Genomic DNA, 18,989 nt, shown 5'->3' with positions numbered 1-18,989 from the left:
GTAAAAGATGTCTTTACTGTCAGCTTGAACATCTACTCATTGATCTTGCACAATCTGTCCAAACTGACATTCATAGAGTTGCACTGGGAAATATGCATAATAACGGCTACAAATACTTGCATAACAATGCCCAACTCTTGCTACTGAGTTGTGTCATGGTCCTGGGCCATGTGGGCCCAGTATTCTTAGTTCCTTGTATTTTTGTATTTCGTTCCTTATTTAGGCCATGTTTTCTGAGTTGCCCTGTTGTGTTGTTCCCTAAGTGTTTTCCCTTCATGGCTTTTACCCCCTGTGTGCCCCTCTGTGTATCTGTGAGCCCTCGTCTCTCCTTATGTTTTATTCCATGTTTCCCCTGCCCATTATGTCTAAGTTCTCCCCGTGCTCTCTCTCCCCCCTGTGTGCCCTCTATGTATTTATGAGCCCTCGTCTCCCTTTGTGGTTGTTTCATGTTTCCCCAGCCCGTTATGTCTGTGTTTTCCCCGTGCTCTCTCTCCTCCTGTCTGAACCTCTGTGCCTGTACATGTCATGTTCAGTTCACCCCGCCCTGTCTCGTTATGATTATCAGTGTCACCTGTGTTCCCCGTGTGTGCCCACTTTCCTCGTTTACCCTCTGTGTATTTCTGTCTGAGTCTCCCTCTGTTCGGCGTCGCATTCTCCCTCATGCTGTGTGTGATTCCCCCGTGTTTCCTGGTGAGCTTTATGTTAGTTTTTCCCAGTTTAGTTTTGTATCTCCTATTATCTTTTGTCAGCAATAAAGCTGCTTTTTGAGTTCATCCCCGTGTGTGTGAGTTTTGCATTTTGGGTCCTCCTCCTGCCTGCCACACAGCCGAGCCATGACAAGTTGAAAGATTTAATTTTTTTTCTGTGTACTTTTTCTGTGTGTACTTGAATAATGGGTGAAAGGTTGGGGTGTTCTGAATACCATTCTTTTGAGGGCTTTAGAGAGGTGGTGGTATTCAGAAACAAATAGTTACCATAACATTAATTCACCATTGTCGCTATATTTACAAGTAAAATGATTCCTCTCAGAGAAAGCTCGAAGCACCAGATTGGGTGAACATCACAGTGATGCAGTTCTCTGCTATCTCACTCGAGAAACGGAGGGAAAGCGGTGCTAGCATTGACCTAGAGATTTTATGTTATCCTGAGTGGGGTAAATATTGATAAAAGGCCATGATAAGTTGCCAAATCTTGCAGTAATAAAGTAAACTGAGGTGTGGTGTTGACTGCCATGACTGAGAGAAATAGGTGATTATGCATTTATAAAGATTTATATTAGAAACCTGAAATTAGTCAATATTTCAAATGAGTCAATAGTGAAATATTTGAAGCCCCCAAATAGAAAAAAAATGTATTGATGCTGAAATAACTTTCCTCTCTCAGTGACTACTGTCCTAGTTTCTTTGAAACTTTGAGACATCAAAGTTCCTTCCGTTACAATAGCTGACAGCAGAAATTGATAATGGTGTTTAAGTTCAGAAAACGCCTTTAACAAAACAACTGTTCAGCTAGCAGGCCATAAACAGGCAGAACCTACGGCAGGCACTGTGTAGTCACAGAAACAGGCAAACCTAGATGGTTAAGCAAGGGTTAAAAATATTGTCCTGCCCTTTGTCTTTCATACACACTCAATCACTCTCTCACACACACACAAATAAAAGCAGCCAGCCAGTGACACCCAACTGGTCCAGAGTGTTCCTCAGAGTTATTTCTGTCTTCAGGACAAAGGCTTGTACCTCTTACTGAAAGACAGTGTGTGTTGGGAGTTTCTGTAAGCGTGCATGTGTGTGTGTGTGTGTGTGTGTGTGTGTGTGTGTGTGTGTGTCTGCGTGTGTGTGTGTGTTTGGACAGGATAATTAGACCTTGTGCTTTGCTCCCTTAGAGTTCTGTAACCGCAGGTTTGAGCCATAATGAATCTACACTGTCACGGACACTGGGCTGTCGCACCACACACACACACACACACACACACAAACACACATGGGCATGGACACCATTTTGGGCATGTTCACAGAAGTCTGAAAACAAACATGCACACATTGTGTAAATGTTTGACAGAGACAGAGAGACAGATATAAAGACAGGGAGGAAGAGAGAGAGAGATTGGATGGATTAACTGAGGGCAAAGGAGAAAAAGCTAAGTGTGTGGAAGATTACTAAAAAAACAAATGCTTACTCATTACATTTGAGATTATACACTGCTGCATATGTTTTCCAGCAAAATAATTAACCACTATAATATAGTATGGTTGCATGGTATGTTACAGTAGTAAGTGCTTTTCAAACTTCTCAGGCAGTAAAGTGAACTAAACCCAGAGTCTGTGTCAGTGTAGCGTCTCTGTGAGTCACTCTGCAGTCTGAAGTGAGGCAGACTGTTTCTTATCCTTCAGGCATCTCTTAGGCTTCAGGCAATGAAGTCGAATAAAGCTCTTCTGTCAACCTTAGCAATGCTGGCAGCTAAGTGTTCAAAAGTAATGTGATACGGGCTGATAATAATGTTTTTCATTTTGAAGCTAAAAACATAATAAATTCCCCTATTAAGTATAAAATTTTGTTAACTGGATCCTGTTTTCATAGATATTTCAAGACACCTTTGGATCAGTGACTCGCAATCCTAAATTGAGGAGTGCCAAAGAAGCAGGGTTGCGAGATGAATCTAAACAGGGTGGTTGGATGTGTCATTAGTTTTCCTGATCATAACCCAGAGGTCTGGACAGCTTCAAGCTCAACTGTTGTCCTGGTGGTAAGAGTTTAAGTTCATTCTAATCTTTCTTATAACTGTTATAATGTTTCACACACGACCAGAAACGTAATTCTAATAACTATAGAAGAAAAGAGCATATCAGCAAAGTCACATAAGGATAGATCATCTTGGAACCGTGATTTACCAAATGTGACAATCCGTGTACCATGTACCAAATTTTGTGGCATTGTAATTAAAAACTGTTTGGAAATTTTGGTAAAAAAACAAACAAAATGTCAGCATTTTAGATCCGCTGGAAGAAAAGTTAGAGGCCCATCAACATTAGTAGAAATCATTCTCTGTGGAGCACGTAAATGTGCAGAAAAGAAGACTGATAATTTGATCTTATATTTTTAGATGGTTTTATTGGATCAGTAGAGATCCAAAAATGTATGTGAAATAATGCAACTTGAAGAAATGCTCACAGCCGGCTTGGCATTTTTGAGTTAAGGAAGCTGGAAGTGAAAACTGTTTTAGTTTTAAGGAGCAACAGGTCAAAAGGGTGTAGGGTTGCAGGCAGTCACACCACATGCTTTAATCACCTCAGTTCAACCCTTGTCTAGCCCGGCTGTACTGGAGCCAGATGATTCATCATTTACTGCTGTGTCGGTTTGATTACGGTGTAAAGTTCGTGGCAGTGCTGAAGACTTCTTATATTTTCTTGTATTCAGAAATCTTCCTAAAGTTCAACTCTCCAGGTCACTTCAAGGATGCAGTCCCACCAGGATATCTCAACGCAGACACAGCCACTCACAAACACTCAGATAAGACATAAGAAACCTGAGGGATGTGAGAGAACATCTGTTGAGAATTTGCTTTCTGAATTACACGAGAATGGAGTGCCATTTGAGTTCACCGGGTTGAACAGGTGACTCATAATGCAATAAGGCTATTTTAGAGCCTGCATGTCTTCCCCCTGCTCTCTCCCAGCTTTCCTGTCATAATAAAGGCTTTAAAAAAACCATAAAAAGAATGCTAAATGTAAAACTTCAATATTTGAAGTGGTAATAATTCACATTATTCAGATAGATGGATTTAATTATCTTTAAAAAATGTCTTGTTGCTGACCTTCTGAAAATGTAAGTATTTTGAGTGACCAGTAGGACGTACTATGAAGCATGCTCAACATAGCCAGGATTTCTTTGTATCAGCTGGCTTGAAAAAGTCTAAAATCTAGTCAGAGAAAACTGGTATCACAATGGTGGTTATCGGATTTGTTTGTTAACTCGGGCTTTCTGCTTTAGGCTCTTAGTGCGCTCACATAAAGCAAAGCTTCTGATGGGTCATTTGACTCTTCTGCGCAAAATAGATCAACTGAGCACGAGGTGCTACAAGAGGAACGGGTGATAGATATCTATAAAGAACAGAAATAATATAACAGTAAAATACAACCCTGCAGCTGCAAAGTAGACAAGAGAATTACGCTGCAGAAAATCATTAATTTTATGAATTAATTGTCATCACAAACTCACAGTGGTAGAAAAATATATCAACATGAGTTCATATGTTTATTTTACTTCTTGGTGCACTCAGATGTTTATTTCTAATGTTGAAACTTAATGCTTTTAAGGTTGATCAGTGTACTCTTATTTCAGCTACTGTTCTGTTTCATAAAGATGCATCGACAGATAGCCCGATCTTTTTGTAAACCGCATATTTCTTGTAAGACTGCTTTCATACTCTCATCCTTGCAAAACTGCAAGATAACTATGATTAAAAACTGGAAAAAAGATCTCTGACAATCATTTCTCACCAGTTTCACTGAAACTTGAGCAGTTTCTCTTTCACTGTTTATTACAGCTGAATTTCCTTTTCCTTTTTGTAGTTACCATCATATTACACTGAAATCTGTATGACCTGAGGTTTTGTAATTGCATGCAATTTTTTAAATTAGCTATAGCTCAAGTAGATTAAACAGCACTTCACTCACGATGACCTCCTTGTATGCTTTCTTTAGTGGATAAAATCCAGACATCAGAAGTGTGCCTGTGTCGCAGTCCTGGTTTTTGGAAACTAGAGCTAATCAAAATGCGCACTGTTGTCTCAATATGTGGGATGAAAGGCGAGGGATTAAAACTGTGCAATCACCCATAAAGTGAGAAACCTGGTCAACCTTATGTGTAACCACACATGTGCATTTATACACTGCAGCATCAACACCTGGCAAGAGAACAAGGAACAAGTCTCCACGTTCCTCTTTTCTCCGTCTCATTATTGTTCTACAGCAAGAACAAACACACCTGCACTTACTTTCTGGATGATTCTGCAACCACGTTCACAGATGATTTCCCACTAAGACACACTGGAAAAAAACACACACACGCGCACACCTATCTCTTCCTGTCTTCCACAGCAGTGCGATTGTGTGACAAGGTGTTGAGTCACAGCCTTAACTCATTTTGTTCTCACATGTATCCAGCCTCTTTGTGTTTAAGTTTGTTTCGAAGCCGTTGAGGCCATGGCAGGCTCACGCCACTGACGCTTATCACGTACTAAATCCCAGCTCGTGGGACTGTTCACATATGGACTAAATTAAATACTTTCCCCGACGTTAGTGCACTGAGTTGTAATACTGTAATCTGTTAAGCTCTTGAGTTCAACCAGTCTCACCTACCTTAGTGAAAACAGCATAGTGACATTATATTTTATTAAGGCAGATGGAGTTAATTCATCAAAAAAAAAACAAATAAAGGTAAATGAAGGCTTTCACTTTATCTCGTTAGCACTTACATTACAGGCTGGGTGCTGACATATTGTTTGGTGATGCTGGCTATAAAACTAAAGGGGCTGGAGGCCACTGTTCATGAGGAAGTACTTTTTGTATTATGTATGTTTCAGATGTTTATCCATCCATTCGCTTCCGCTTATCCTTTTCAGGGTCGCGGGGGATGCTGGAGCCTATCCCAGCTGTCATAGGGCGAGAGGCGGGGTACACCCTGGACAGGTCGCCAGTCTGTCGCAGGGCTAACACATAGGGACAGACAACCATTCGCATTCACATTCACTCCCACATTCACAGCTAGTGGCAATTTGGATTATCCAATTAACCTATCCCCACAAGCTGCATGTCTTTGGACGGTGGGAGGAAGCCGGAGTACCCGGAGGGAACCCACGCAAACACGGGGAGAACATGCAAACTCCACACAGAAAGACCCCAGCCTGATGGTGGAATTGAACTCAGAACCTTCTTGCTGTGTGGCTACCCACTGTGCCACCGTGCTGCCTTGTTTCAGATGTTATGAAACAAAAACTACAACATGGGTGTGTCAAGGCTATATACAGTCTGTCTTTTACCACAAGCACTGCATATTCCTTCATTCAACTATAAATCTCCACACATGTGTGGCATTAATATATGACTTAATGAACCGATCAGTCTTACTAAAGTGGGCTATAGTAAGCTAATACTTTTGAGGAACATATAGAATCAGTCCCACAAACTACAGGTCACTTTAACATCAGTAATTTAAAATGTTGATTAAACTGACTGATCGAAAAGTCAGTGTATTTATTTCTTTAAGAGCAAAAAAACCCCTCCCAAACTGATAGTTATATCATAAAGGTATCTACATGCAATAGAACTAACATAGCCTTTACTTTTTTTAACATTAAAAAATGCAACTTTATGTCACTTACATATATGTAAAAGTAAACTATATTCTGCCTCATTGGGTATCGCATCCTGAGCTCCTTTGTTTGGGCCTTTAATCAGTCACAGTGCCTTACGTTTAACGTTTGACCTTCCTGTGCAAGCTACGTAAGCTTCAGTGCTTCAGTGCAACTGCCAGTTAGCCGAGTAGATTAGGGTGAACGATCACAATGTCAGGACAGTGGATAACATCCCCAGCCTATTTCTTTGTAAGTTTGTTAAGTTACCTAACACACATGCGCTCACTTTCTGGTTGGTTCTGCAATCAAGATAACGGAGGCACTAAAATACACACACGTTCCAAACTTGTGTGACAAGGTGCTGAGTCAGAGCCTGTACTCTGCTTTCCTCACCATCTTCAGCACTGAATAATGGAAATTGCTCACAGAGGATGTGAGAAACACCAGCTTTTTTACTGCTTTTTTACTGAAAACATTCCAAAATCATGACTCCCGTAGCTGAGTAACTGTATGGTCAGTGATTACAGCACTGGCTAATTTAGGTTTGTTTAGTGTGTGGGGGAGGAAACCTAAACATTAGAATGCTGAGAAATATTAACAAATGTTGAAAAATAATTTTTTAATCATTGATTTCTACATTTGTGCTTGTTTATATTACTAATGCATTAGCAGTTTACACGGCTGAATCTCTAATACGTAAGCACAGGGTCACTAGAGATCAGATATATGAGTTGGTTAGGAAAAAATGCAGAAGCAAAGTTGCAGAAAAGGTTCACTCTATTCCTGTTTGCAGCTCATTAGTTACACAGACAAAAAAAACACTCAGTGAGTGAAGCAGATTTCTCATGCATCAAAAGACTCGAATGGAGACTTGCAGCTTTGTAACTGTTAAGCTTTTGACACTGAGGGAGTGTTTTAAGCTCCTTACTGAGATATAATAGGCCTGTCATGCATTTTTCTTGACTTCTATTTTTTAACCCATTTCTGTGATGAGATTAAAGTGAATTTAAACTAGATCATGTTTTCTCCTCGCTTCCTCTCTGTCTTCCCAAAGCTCCAGTCAGCTCTTTGATAGAGGAGTAAATAAAGCCGGAGTGATGCAATATGCCGAAATATTGCCAAGGAAAAGGAGCCAAGAGGAAATTAAGTCTGATTACAACTTCACAACTGCACCATTCACAGGATTTATACTCCCAAGAATAATATGAACGTCTCTTTAGCAGAGCAATAGTCAGAATACTGCAACTGCAATCTCATGGAACAAGTACCGAAGCAAGCAAGGTGATAGGAATTTTCTTAAACCTGTATTTTTTGTGTGTGATTTGGCCTAAAGGGTATATAGTAGGAAGTTTCAAGAATGCTGTAACTGAGAGGCTAGAGCAGCATAGCATGCAGAAAATATTTAACATCTCAAATGCGATATATATTAATAAACTGAAAAAGCTCTGATGAATTTCACCTTCGGCATTTACAAATACATCTATGTAACATATGTGTTTTCGTGTGCTGCATAATGAACTTCTTTCACTCTCCCCACATTAAAAGGTCAATTTGTATCACAAGGTTTATTTTTGTTTCTTTTCAACTTCTGTAAACATTGCTTTCTTTCTCTCTACGCTTAACCTATCCATCACCTGCTCCTGCACTGTTGAGGTTTTTCTATCATTAGGCTGTTTTCCTGTTTTTTGGTATGTTTTTTAACTACAGTGGTAACTGTGGCATCTGGATTTTCTGCAGATTCAGGCTGTCTGTTCGTGTAATACTTTGATCACAGGTCTTTTTATTTTTATCAACCAAAGCAGAGTGGAAATGACCAGCTGCTAAGAGACTCTGATCACACACACACACACACATTTTGTCCTGTTTTTTTTTTCCTTTCTTGTTTCCTGCCCTGCTGAACATGTGGTTCATTTCAGCAGCATCCAGCTGCAAATCTGGATTCACAGAGAAACACTGAATGAAAAAGGCAATTTTCCAACAGCCTATATATTTTTGAGTTGCTGAGATGAGATGATTTGGCAAAAGTCGTTTATATCCTTTAGTTAATGGCAGTCTTGTCTGTCAGCTGATCAGCTTCACTACCACAGCTGCAGGGTGTTCAGCCTTCTGGTCAAGAGATGTAAAAATGTATCCTGCTGCAGGCTGGTTTTAACACACATATGACTTCTTTCTCTCTCTCACGCACACACAGAAATAGTGTCAGTGATCACTAACCCTTTGCAATAGGAGATGATTATACTCGTCTCCTATTCGTCTGAGCTGTTGTCCGAATGTCTCTGCCTGCATGTCCCCTGCTGCGTTTTGCTGCCACGTCCTAGAGGGGCTGGGTGACGGATCTGCAACACAAAGTAAAAAGAAAACATGCCATCTTTGCATATGATGATCAGGTAAACAACTGTTATACATCCTGCGTGTCAGTTCCAGGGTGCAACAGCATTAACTCACATGATCTTTCATTACATTTCTGAAGAGGTTAAATGCTCAAAACTTAACCACCGAGACAAAATATGTGTTTATTTATGCTTCATATAAGTGAAGCATAACCAAAAAGTATTTGGAGCTTTATTTGTGGTTAGGGGTTCAGACTTGAAAACACTGTGAAACTTCAGCACAAAGATATTTGAAATATGACTTGTAAGATTAAGAGAAACCACAAAGGAACACAGAAACCGAGCGCATGTATTTACATAGCTTTACATACGAGGTGTTTCAAAATGGCGGCTCTCTGATCGTAACTTATGTTAACAATAGGTTGCCCAGAAAGAAAATAAAGTCCTTTTGGGCATCACCGGGCACATGGCTCAGACTGTGGTTACACCAAATTCACTGCAGCCAAGCTAAGTTCCTTTGAACTTGATTCACTTGTTGATATTGAATCTTTAAAAAAAAACATGAACAGATGTAACAGAAAAGCACTGTAACTCAAACCTTCATCGTTTTTTTTTTTTTGTTGTTGTTGTTGTTGTTTTGGAGAAAATCATATGTGATGTGCATGTTCGGCTTTCCCGCCAATCCATGACTGCTTTTATCAAAAAAACACACCAATAAACTCCTTTTAATGGTAAAATTTTGAAGAAACTATACGACAGACAAAGAAGAAAAACAATCAGAGTGTGATTCATAAAGTGAGACTCCTTTGGTTTTGACCCAGTTCAGTTTATTTGATGTTATAATCGATGCATGCTCACAGTGACATAATAAAAACCCCAGAGGAGATGTAAATCAGGGTACTTATTCAACGAGGTGAGACAGAATAGGTAAATGACAAACATATTTGTTAATTATTAACAGTAGAGAAGGTTATCAGACACATTTAGTGCACTTTGAGTGCTTCATGGTGTTACAGTTGCCAGCTGACCAGGATGAGGAAAAGTGCGAGTGCGTTCATGTGTCAGTGCGCGTGAATGTGTGTTTTCGTGGTTAATCTGTTAGATTTTCAGTCTGAACTACAATACGATTATGAAAGGCTCTGACCTCTTACCGATCTCCGCTTATGACTCATGCACGCCATTATGAAACCCAGACTTAATATTTCTCACATCCTCTGATATTGACGAGACCAATACAGCAATCAATCCATCAAGCTGCTGACTGCAGCATCAGCAAGAGGGATTTTAATGGCGATATGGGCAAGGAGCTACGCTACAATGCCTCAAAGTGTAATAAATGCTGAGTAATCACTGAATCTCACTGATTTATTCGGGTTTGGAAGCTACGAACGGTGCAGGTAGGCGATGCCAGGATGCTCAAGACATCAAATAATGAATTTTAAAACACAAAACAAGAACTCCTATGAAGTTTTGCATATGTTACTTGTTTCCTCCTTTCAAAGATTTCTGTACTGACGTCCAAGATGCTTTTAAGTAACACTGCATGTACTTAGCGGGTTAAATACTGTATCATGCACGAGGACTTACTTTATCAGGATGTTCCTTTGACAATGACCACAATAACCAAAACGACAGTTATACATAGTATACATGATGATACTGATTTTGTATAGGAGCAGTTCTAAGACATCAACCTGGCTGCTGTAATGCAATCTGCTGACAACCGATTTTGGCTCATAATCCACAGTTTGCTCATGCCGAAGGGCATTCAGTTAAAAAGCAAAAAACAAATGCCAGCAAACAGTCGCATCTTAGGTCAAAAGAGTACCAGAGTAACCTGAATAAATAGTGAATTCCTCTAACAGACAGTAAGTCGGCTTTGTGCAGCTCAGTAACTTGAATTTCAGCTAAAGTTTATTTGAAAGATCAAAGCCTCAGGCAAAATCTATCTTTGTTCCATCCAGCCCTGAGGTTGTATTATAATTAGACTGTGTTAAGGACAAAAACTCACAAGAGGCATCTGTTTTGCTCTAAAACTGAAGAAACCTGACTGCACTGCGAGTGTGATCTTCCTGCTGCTGCAGGAGGAAGTACTGCGATGTCGAGCAGCAACAACAAGATAAACAGATCTTCCTTAAGCCCCTGCACCATATCTAACACACAAACAAGTTAGCAATCTTGATAAGTGAGACTTTTGTGTGTGATTGGGGGGACAATGTGTAACTTATTGCACAAGTCAGTTTGTGTTTATTGGTCCTATCTTGCAAATGCAGTGGACTGATTGAGATGCAAGTTACTGTCTGCATCTTACAAAAGACCTGAAGCCTATTTTGGCTACTAAACACACATACTGAGTCCTTTTTTGAGTGGCTTACTTAATAAACAACACGTAACCACACACATGGACTGCTCTGTTTTGACTGCTATCTTGTCTGTCTGGCTTCAGTGAAAGAGAATAAAAGAGACACAAGGCAATCAGCAAAGCTACTCGCTGCTATTATGAAAAAGAATAGCGACACATACAAAGCAGAGAATATGCTCAGGTTTTCAGAAGTTTTATTTCAGCCTTAGGAGATTACTTTGATATTTACAAAAAAATAAAACCCCATTGTGTTTAGAAAAACAAATTGAAGGATTAAAGCTGAGATGTAAACAGAGAGGGTTAGACTGTAATGTAACGTAACCGCACAATTTTACCAGTCTGAGCAAAACAAATAGGTTTATTCTCATTAAGATGACAGAACAGCATTATTCCATAGAAGATTTATTTGCCTTCCACTGCAGCAACACTGTGAAGGCATTTACTCTGTTAGTACTTTTATCTGTTTTTTGTTTTTTTTTGCCAAGTTTTAACCTCCTGGCAAAATTTTGTTTGTTACCAAGCAACAGGATGGGCAACTTTAGCCAACAGCATCACAGCTAAAAGTATGAGCCTTCTGTTTCTAAGCTGTGCTGATGTAAACAAGACAACTGGAGCACTATTTTAGACCAGTGATGCTGGAGGTGGCAGTTCTTTCATTTCTGTTTGGGATTGAAATAAACAGAAAACAATAAAAATAGGATCCAGGCTGTGATAACCGATAAAAACATTTTGGGGAATCCCTCAATGTATGCTCAAAACCGTTGGTCATAAAATTGCTGTGGGAGTATACACTAAATATTTAACGTTTAATGAGCATCTAAATACAACGGTGGCACGAATGATTTGTAATGAGTTTGTGGTATAGAGATTAAAAAATAATATTGGCACAACATTTTAATGTCCACATTTGAAAATGTGTTTATATGATGATATAATCTAAGCTCATAACTTGCACTTCCTGTTTTATAATATTTAAAACTTTATCTGCTTTCATCTTTTATTATGGCAATTTGAATTTCATTTTAAGCTCTTTGGATAAGTTAAACAGCTTCTACTTCTACTTTAGTATCAACTGAACATTCTAATTAACAGCTAACTGACATGTATTTAGTTACTTTACACCTCAATCGATATATTAATGCCATAAAAAGGGAAATACATAAATTCTTAGTAACAACCTGCTAGCATCCTGAAGGCCTCAAATACTGCTGTTACCGGTATGTTTGCAGAGGACATATGGATAAAGGTACTAGCAATAAGGGCCTCAATCCACACTCATCAGATATGCTATATGAACAAAAGTACCAGGCCACCTACTCAGTACACCTGCTGGAGCTGCTCGGCCATGGAAACCCATGCCGTGAAGCTCTGCAGTTATTGAGTCAGCAAAGAGTTGGTGACTTTTACACACTATGCACCACTGCCTTTGGTGACCCTGCTATGTAACTTTATGTGGCTGAATTGCTGTGGTTCCTGCACGCTTTCACTTTGCAATAATACCACTTACAGCTGATCATGCAATATCTAGGAGGGAAGACATTTCAAACTGACTTGTAGAGGTGGCATCAACGTAAGCTCTTTAAAACGATTCATTCTTTCACAAATGTTTGTAAAAGCAGGCTACATGGTTTGGTTAGGTGCATGCTTTTGTGCACCTGTACCAATGAGACAGAAAACACCTGGATTCAAAGATTAAGAGGTGTGGTCCAATACTTTTAGTGTCACATTTAAACACACTCGGTAAGCCTTATGTTTCAGCATACTAAATTAATGTTGAGAAGGGACAAAGTTCTTCATCTTTAACTCAGTGTAACCGAGTACTTTTGATGCCTAAACCTAACCAACAAGAGTCCAACACCAAATGGACACCTTTTCTGCAACAACAGCAGCATCTGAGGAGCAACAGTATTTCACACTGTGGAATGGTATAACCTGAGTCTGCATCAATGCTGATGGAGGCTAAAGTATGACACGAAATTGGTGCAGTTTGGAGAATCAACATGTAGTTCAGCTTATACACATTTTTTTTTAGCAGAATGCAACCCTAGACTATCTAAAACACAACCTGACCTTAACCTTAGTTTATGAATCCTAGAACTGAGCATGTTCTTTGTCAACTTCTGCAATATAATGGGTGAGAGGTGGATCTGACTGTGAAACCCGGGGACACCACATGCTCACTATCATCCACACTTATGATTGACTTATTATTTATAATCAATAAGATTATCCAGGATGAACACTTTTCTTTTTTACTCCAGTAATGACAGTTTACAAAAACTAACTTTATTTTTTATAAATGTGTCCTAAACCAGCAATTACCCCATTGGGTAAGTCTCTTCTGAGGTTGAAGAGCAAAAGAGCTGAGGCCTATTTTCCCACATAGGCTTTTATACTTTACAACTACAAGTTTATTGCCAACCTTCAGTTGCACCCCTACTGGCCATTAAACAGAATGCAGCTTTAAGGTACTTCTGTGTTGTCACTTTTCAAAGCAGGAAACTTCAGCCATCTTTAATACTGTTAAAGCATGCAAACACAGCCCACTTAAATGTGACCAACCAATACTACTTGGACTACAAACTGAAACCAGAAAGATTCCATTACCAAATATCATGCTCAGCCATTGCTCAATGTTTGTGTGTTTCACATCTGCATTTCACCTGCAAGTTTGCTAAGTGATACTTAGCGAACGCTAAATAATGCTTACTTTGAGGAGTCAAGAGTCTTTAAGAGTACAGACTCAATTATCATTATGAAATACTGATACATTATGACTCTTTCACATCATTTTAAGTTTGACTAATAAAAGTGTATATAAATCTGACATCCATTACGCGTGGCAGTAACGATGATGTCAGTAGAAATGTGTTTCTTTAGGTTCACTGACAGGTTCCTACATTGTGTGTGGAATAGTACACACATGCACACATTCCTGGGCATGGCCCTGTTAGTCTAGCCATGAGTCAGGACAACGTCTGAAACAAACCAACATCAGCAGGATTAACAACTCCTAACAGAAACATGGTACAGAATGGTCATCACGCATTACACCATTATGTGTTTGTCTCCCTCAAACCACCAATGTGAAGATGAAAATGACAAACCCTTACAGAGTAAGGGTGGGATTAAGACTTTGAAAACTAATGTGAATACAAGTTGTCACCGTTTCTGCTTTTTTTTATGGGTTTTTTTGTTTTGTTTTTTGCAAAACAAAATCACACATCCAACCTATTGGATCCACCTTTGTCCACAATGTTATAACTATCACTCACCCTTTGTATAAACAAGTCAACAGTTTCCTTTTAAATTAAACCTGAGAATGTTATTCAAATGTATCCTGCAGGTTTTAGAAAGGTTTTACACACTCGAAGGCAGCAGGCATTACTCGCCAGAAAAACAAAGTACTACTACAGTGGAATGAAAACAGAGAAGCAGCAGAAGTGGATTTAGCAGCATGGAGGAGTCATTAGTGTGTTTTATATAAGCATGTTTCCACCTGGATTTGTTGGATTTCTCTTCAAGGGCAAACAGAGTAGCACATGCAGAGTATTAGTCAATAAACCAGAATCTCAAAAACAAAAAAGCAACAGCCTTACTCATGTGAGAATAGCAAGCATAGCACATCAAGGTAGTGGAAAAACGGCTCTCTTTCATGACTAAGCTCTAGAGTGAGAAAGGGGTGAAAACAAACACATCTTAAGTATGAAACTAGATATAAAAACATCCTAAGTATGTTTTTGTTCATCTTTTCACTATCATTGGTAACACTCAACACCACCGACCGCCCAAAGCCCCAAATCTTTGATAGAGGAAACGTGAGGGAACTAGTTGTAGACTCCTATCTAGTTTCCTATTAAGCTGCATACCCACACAGCCGTCTTACGTCCAGGGTAGTCTTTATTGACTGAGTCAGGTCAAACTTTCACCCACACCTATAACAGTATTAGCAGTGCGTTTAGGCATTTAGACAAATTCCTACACTTTAATTTGCATTCTTTATTGTGAGCATGAAAATTGTACTGTGTGCATGTCCTCTTTTACCATCTACAACAACAGCAACATCATGACGAAAGGCGCAAGGCGAGAAACACCTTTACCGTAATGTGAAGTACAGCCACCTTACATTACCAAATGGAGTTCCTGCATCTCGGTTTGTCACTCCATCACTTGGGAAACGACTTTACAAAAAGACACCTGAACATCTTCCACGTGCGTGCACTCACATTAATGCGGGAGTTATACATGAAGAGTCTGTGCTCACCGTGTTGCGTGCCCGGTCCTTCACCGTGCACCTCACCCATGCGCTGCAGGGCGTGTATTAGCACCTGTCCGGTGAGGCTCGGGGTCTGTATCGCTTTGTCAGACATCACTGGCTTCGGGGAGAGCGGGGAGCTTGGCAATGAGTCGCAGTCAGAGGAAAAATATCCACTGGAGGAACGGCGAGGGAAGCGGAATATCGTCCGGCTCTGAAAAACGTCAAAGCTCTTCGGGGTTCTGCACCAGGAAGGCGAATCCGGTTCTCCTCCTCCGGTAGAGCCGCGGTTTAAACGGGACGTTTGCGCTCCTGTGGCACCGACAGGTGGTAGATCTCCTCCGCTGGCCTCCGATGCTGTTACTGCGGTCGAGCCATCGGACGAATTTGGTGGTCTGTTGAATGAACAGAGCGGCACCGTCAGTTTGGCTGGTCATCCCTGTGCTCAAACAGCCAACAGCCTCTCGCTGTTGTTTCGTCTGGAGTTTCAGGCGCACGTATTCCAGCGATCCGCTGGCAGGACGTGACTCTGTTTCCAAATATCCCATCAGAACTGCGGGACTTCTGTCACTTAACTTAATTTTACACACGCGCCAACTTTTTTTCTCTCCTTTTTTTGCCAAATCATAGCAGATGTAACGTGCTAACAATAAGTGACTTTTATGAAACGGTACTGTATTGTAACTTACTTCTCTGTGTAGCTGAAACTCAGATAAGCACAGGGAGTTCAGGAGCGAGTGTTTGGCTGTGCGCTGAGCGTGTTCCTGCTCTGTGGCCCAGGTTTCCTGTCCAACTGGCTGCCCGGTGCGCCTCCATTGTTTGAAAATAAATTTGCTGATTGCGGCACATCTCTGTTTGCCTGATAGGAAAAGCATGAGGAAGCCCCAGAGTGACTTCAGCTGCGTCACAGAGAAACAGCCAGAAATAAATGCGCCGCAACAGACCGCAATCAGCCTGCATATCAGCATTTTCAAATAAGTAAAATATAACAATCTTGAATTTCTCACATCGGTGCTTATTAGCAGTTAATAAAGGGATTTGTGAAATCAAGTTCACTCAAGTAGTCTACTGGTTTCTGCAAAGTCAGTTTATTTAAGGTGATTTGCGCTGAGATAACAACGATTTACACATGTGCCATTTTCCGTTTGGATTACTGAGCTTCAGACTCTCAATGTGACAGTCTTACAAAACAAAATCATGAAAATGATGTTTTGTTGCGGCACTTCCTGTTTGTCCAGAATAAACTGCAGCTTCCTCGGCCCACGAATCCCCCGCTGTAATGACCTGTAGTGCAAGGCGTCTGCCAAAATGAAATTCTAGGCAGACATTTTTTTTATTCGCCGGTATTCGCGCTTTTATTTCGCACATCTCTAATGTAAATATTCATCATAGCGTTGCTTTTAGAGGAGCAGAGGAGGAGCGACAACTGTGTGAACCGGGCGCGATGGCCGTACTTCAACCATATGAAAATTTTTACTTTCCTTGTGGGTTTCAGTACCGATCCGAGCGCCTCCGGAGACAGTTTGCGCACTAGAGAAATAACAGTGACACGTTCGTGCGGCTACTACGCCAAGAGGGAAACAACACAGTGGGAAGGAAGAAAAATCCGCAAAGCCGGTACGAGAACACTAACTCGGTGTGTTTTATGTAGGTGCAACAGGGCAGAAGATGTAAGAAAATTCGCTCGGCGACACGTCTGCACCGAAACTTTATGAACACAAAGAGGTTTCCGTGTCTTCGTGGGTGACGGCTGACATTATCATCGGATAGAAGAAAGTGACCTCTCGGTTAACATATTAGGTTTCACTTAACTATTAAAACACAAACAGCAAAATAGCTGAGCGGCCGTGTGCGCGTACGGCTTTACTCGCTATCCCTCGCATGGTTATCTGCAAAACCAAGTGGTGTCGTGCGCCATCTCCAGTCCTGGGAGTCTCATAGTAGCATGCCCAAACATATCCATTAGTGTCCGTAATTGCCCATTATCACAAGAATTAATGGGAGAAAAGTTCAAGCCAACTAGCCGGAGTGGATAAAAATCTCCCACGCGGGCGTCATCGCCTGACAGTAGCCGTTAAGTAGAAACGCGGACGAACTCTTTAACCTCCCTTAACAAGGGAAAGATGAAACAAAAAAACAAACAAAAAAAATCAGCTCTTCTGAGGAGTTTAAATGGAGAATTGTCGCTTAAATCCTCAACCCACTGAGCGTGTGCTTATTTCTTGAAAGAAGCTGTCGTCACTCTATCGAGCAAATAAAACGCATGTTTTTCCCCTCTCTGCATCCCTGGGGACACCGGCATTGACAGCATCTCCTTTACAGTCAACACAACCGATGTCGGGTGAAACCAGACGTTCACCCGTCTACAGAGTTAGCAGATTAATAAGCTGAACTCGAGCCAGCGCGCCGCGTTGCCAAATATACCGGCGGAGTCAGAGGGTCGCTGCAAAATTCACACCCAAATCCAGATTAATGTAAAAGAAGAAAGTCCCATCAAACACGGGACGGTCGTTTCAAACACCCACTGCACTACTTTGTTAATTGCTTTAGTAACCACTTAGTAGACATGCGTGGGAAGAGCACCTTTGTTTAAAACACCTTTTAAACAAAAATGTCTTCATGGTGATTGCAGTGACATTTCACAATAATATGAATAATTCAAATTTAGATCTACTGATTTCTAGATTTTTCCACAAATCTACCAATATACTAGGCAGGTGTCGGCTGTTTGCAACGTGACACCTGACACAGCGACTGAAACATCTAAAGAGCACGTTTGTAAAGATTTGTGTATTTTTTTTAAGTAACACACATATTTTTTGGAGCCCGTCCTTAAAACTCACCTTGAATGCATTTCAGGATCGTGCCTCTGAGTACATAATCCAAGTAGAGCTTAAAAAAGTAACATGAAAACACAACAAAAAAGAATGAAGTGTTTTAATCAGTCTGCAAACCTGTAAACAAACTCAACCCTTTGTTTGCTTCCTCTCCCTTTCTCTATGTCGCGTCAATAAGGCAAACTGTGCGTAACAGTACACTATCTACTCCAACAGTCGGTCCGCCCCTGGGAGGGACCAATGCTTTAAAGCCTATTACAGCTCTTGAACGACCTCTGTATGTCAAGAGGAGCATTTCCAGTGGCTACCCATGAGGCTTTCTTTGTGCTCAATGTAAGGACACCAATTATTAAAAGTTACAGAAACAAAATTTGCAATGTAATTACAAAAAGTTTTGTTAAACCAAAATTGTCATTGCACTCATTATGCCACAGGCTATCTGGCCCCAATTGTTTGTGTTTATAACTTGGCAAAGGCAAATGATTGATTCCCAAATTTTAAACAAGTGCTGTATGCACGCTGGAACAATGACTGAAAACAGGGAGGGGGCACTCTGTGATCTCTCTGGCACTTTTACATCTGCCTACATTTATACACATTATTCAGTATTATAAGATTTAAGCCTATTGCTGGATTTTTTGGTTTTCCCTTTTTCCACTGCAGGACATTAACAAGATGAAAAATAAATGGTATAATACTTTACCTTCTTCTTTTTGCACCCTTTTTAAAAGGTGCAAGTACAAGTTTGCTCATCCAAGTTTCATAAATCTGGTAAAGTGCACTGGCACAGTCCAGATGTAAGGATTTGTATACAAAATTACAGTACCCATCATTTCTTTGTATTTTGCTAGGA

The 18,989-nt window shown here is 40.4% G+C and overlaps 1 protein-coding gene and 1 long non-coding RNA gene across 2 annotated transcripts in view; one reads left to right on the top strand and one right to left on the bottom strand.

Moving 5' to 3' along the window:
* Nucleotides 1-18,293, bottom strand: part of LOC146695229 (uncharacterized) — a 30,610-nt gene extending 12,317 nt beyond the window's left edge. The window contains exons 1-3 of the mRNA XM_085477185.1: nt 18,143-18,293; nt 15,309-15,694; nt 8,567-8,688 (exon numbers count right to left, since the gene is read on the bottom strand). Coding sequence (XP_085333311.1) covers nt 8,567-8,688; nt 15,309-15,694; nt 18,143-18,153 — 519 coding nt within the window. The 5' untranslated portion in view covers nt 18,154-18,293. The remainder of the gene's footprint in view (nt 1-8,566; nt 8,689-15,308; nt 15,695-18,142) is intronic.
* LOC146695230 (uncharacterized) lies at nt 2,098-4,672 on the top strand. The gene is made up of 3 exons (XR_014923460.1): nt 2,098-2,141; nt 2,578-2,743; nt 3,415-4,672. It is a non-coding gene; the product is annotated as an uncharacterized LOC146695230 (long non-coding RNA).
* Nucleotides 18,294-18,989: the final 696 nt, after the last annotated feature.

This window comes from Copadichromis virginalis, linkage group LG13 (assembly GCF_057382275.1).
Source record: "Copadichromis virginalis isolate Kocher_CV1m ecotype Utaka linkage group LG13, C_Virginalis_male_GT1.1, whole genome shotgun sequence".
In the NCBI taxonomy this organism is placed as follows: domain Eukaryota; kingdom Metazoa; phylum Chordata; class Actinopteri; order Cichliformes; family Cichlidae; genus Copadichromis; species Copadichromis virginalis.
This window is presented reverse-complemented; position numbering and strand designations above follow the sequence as displayed.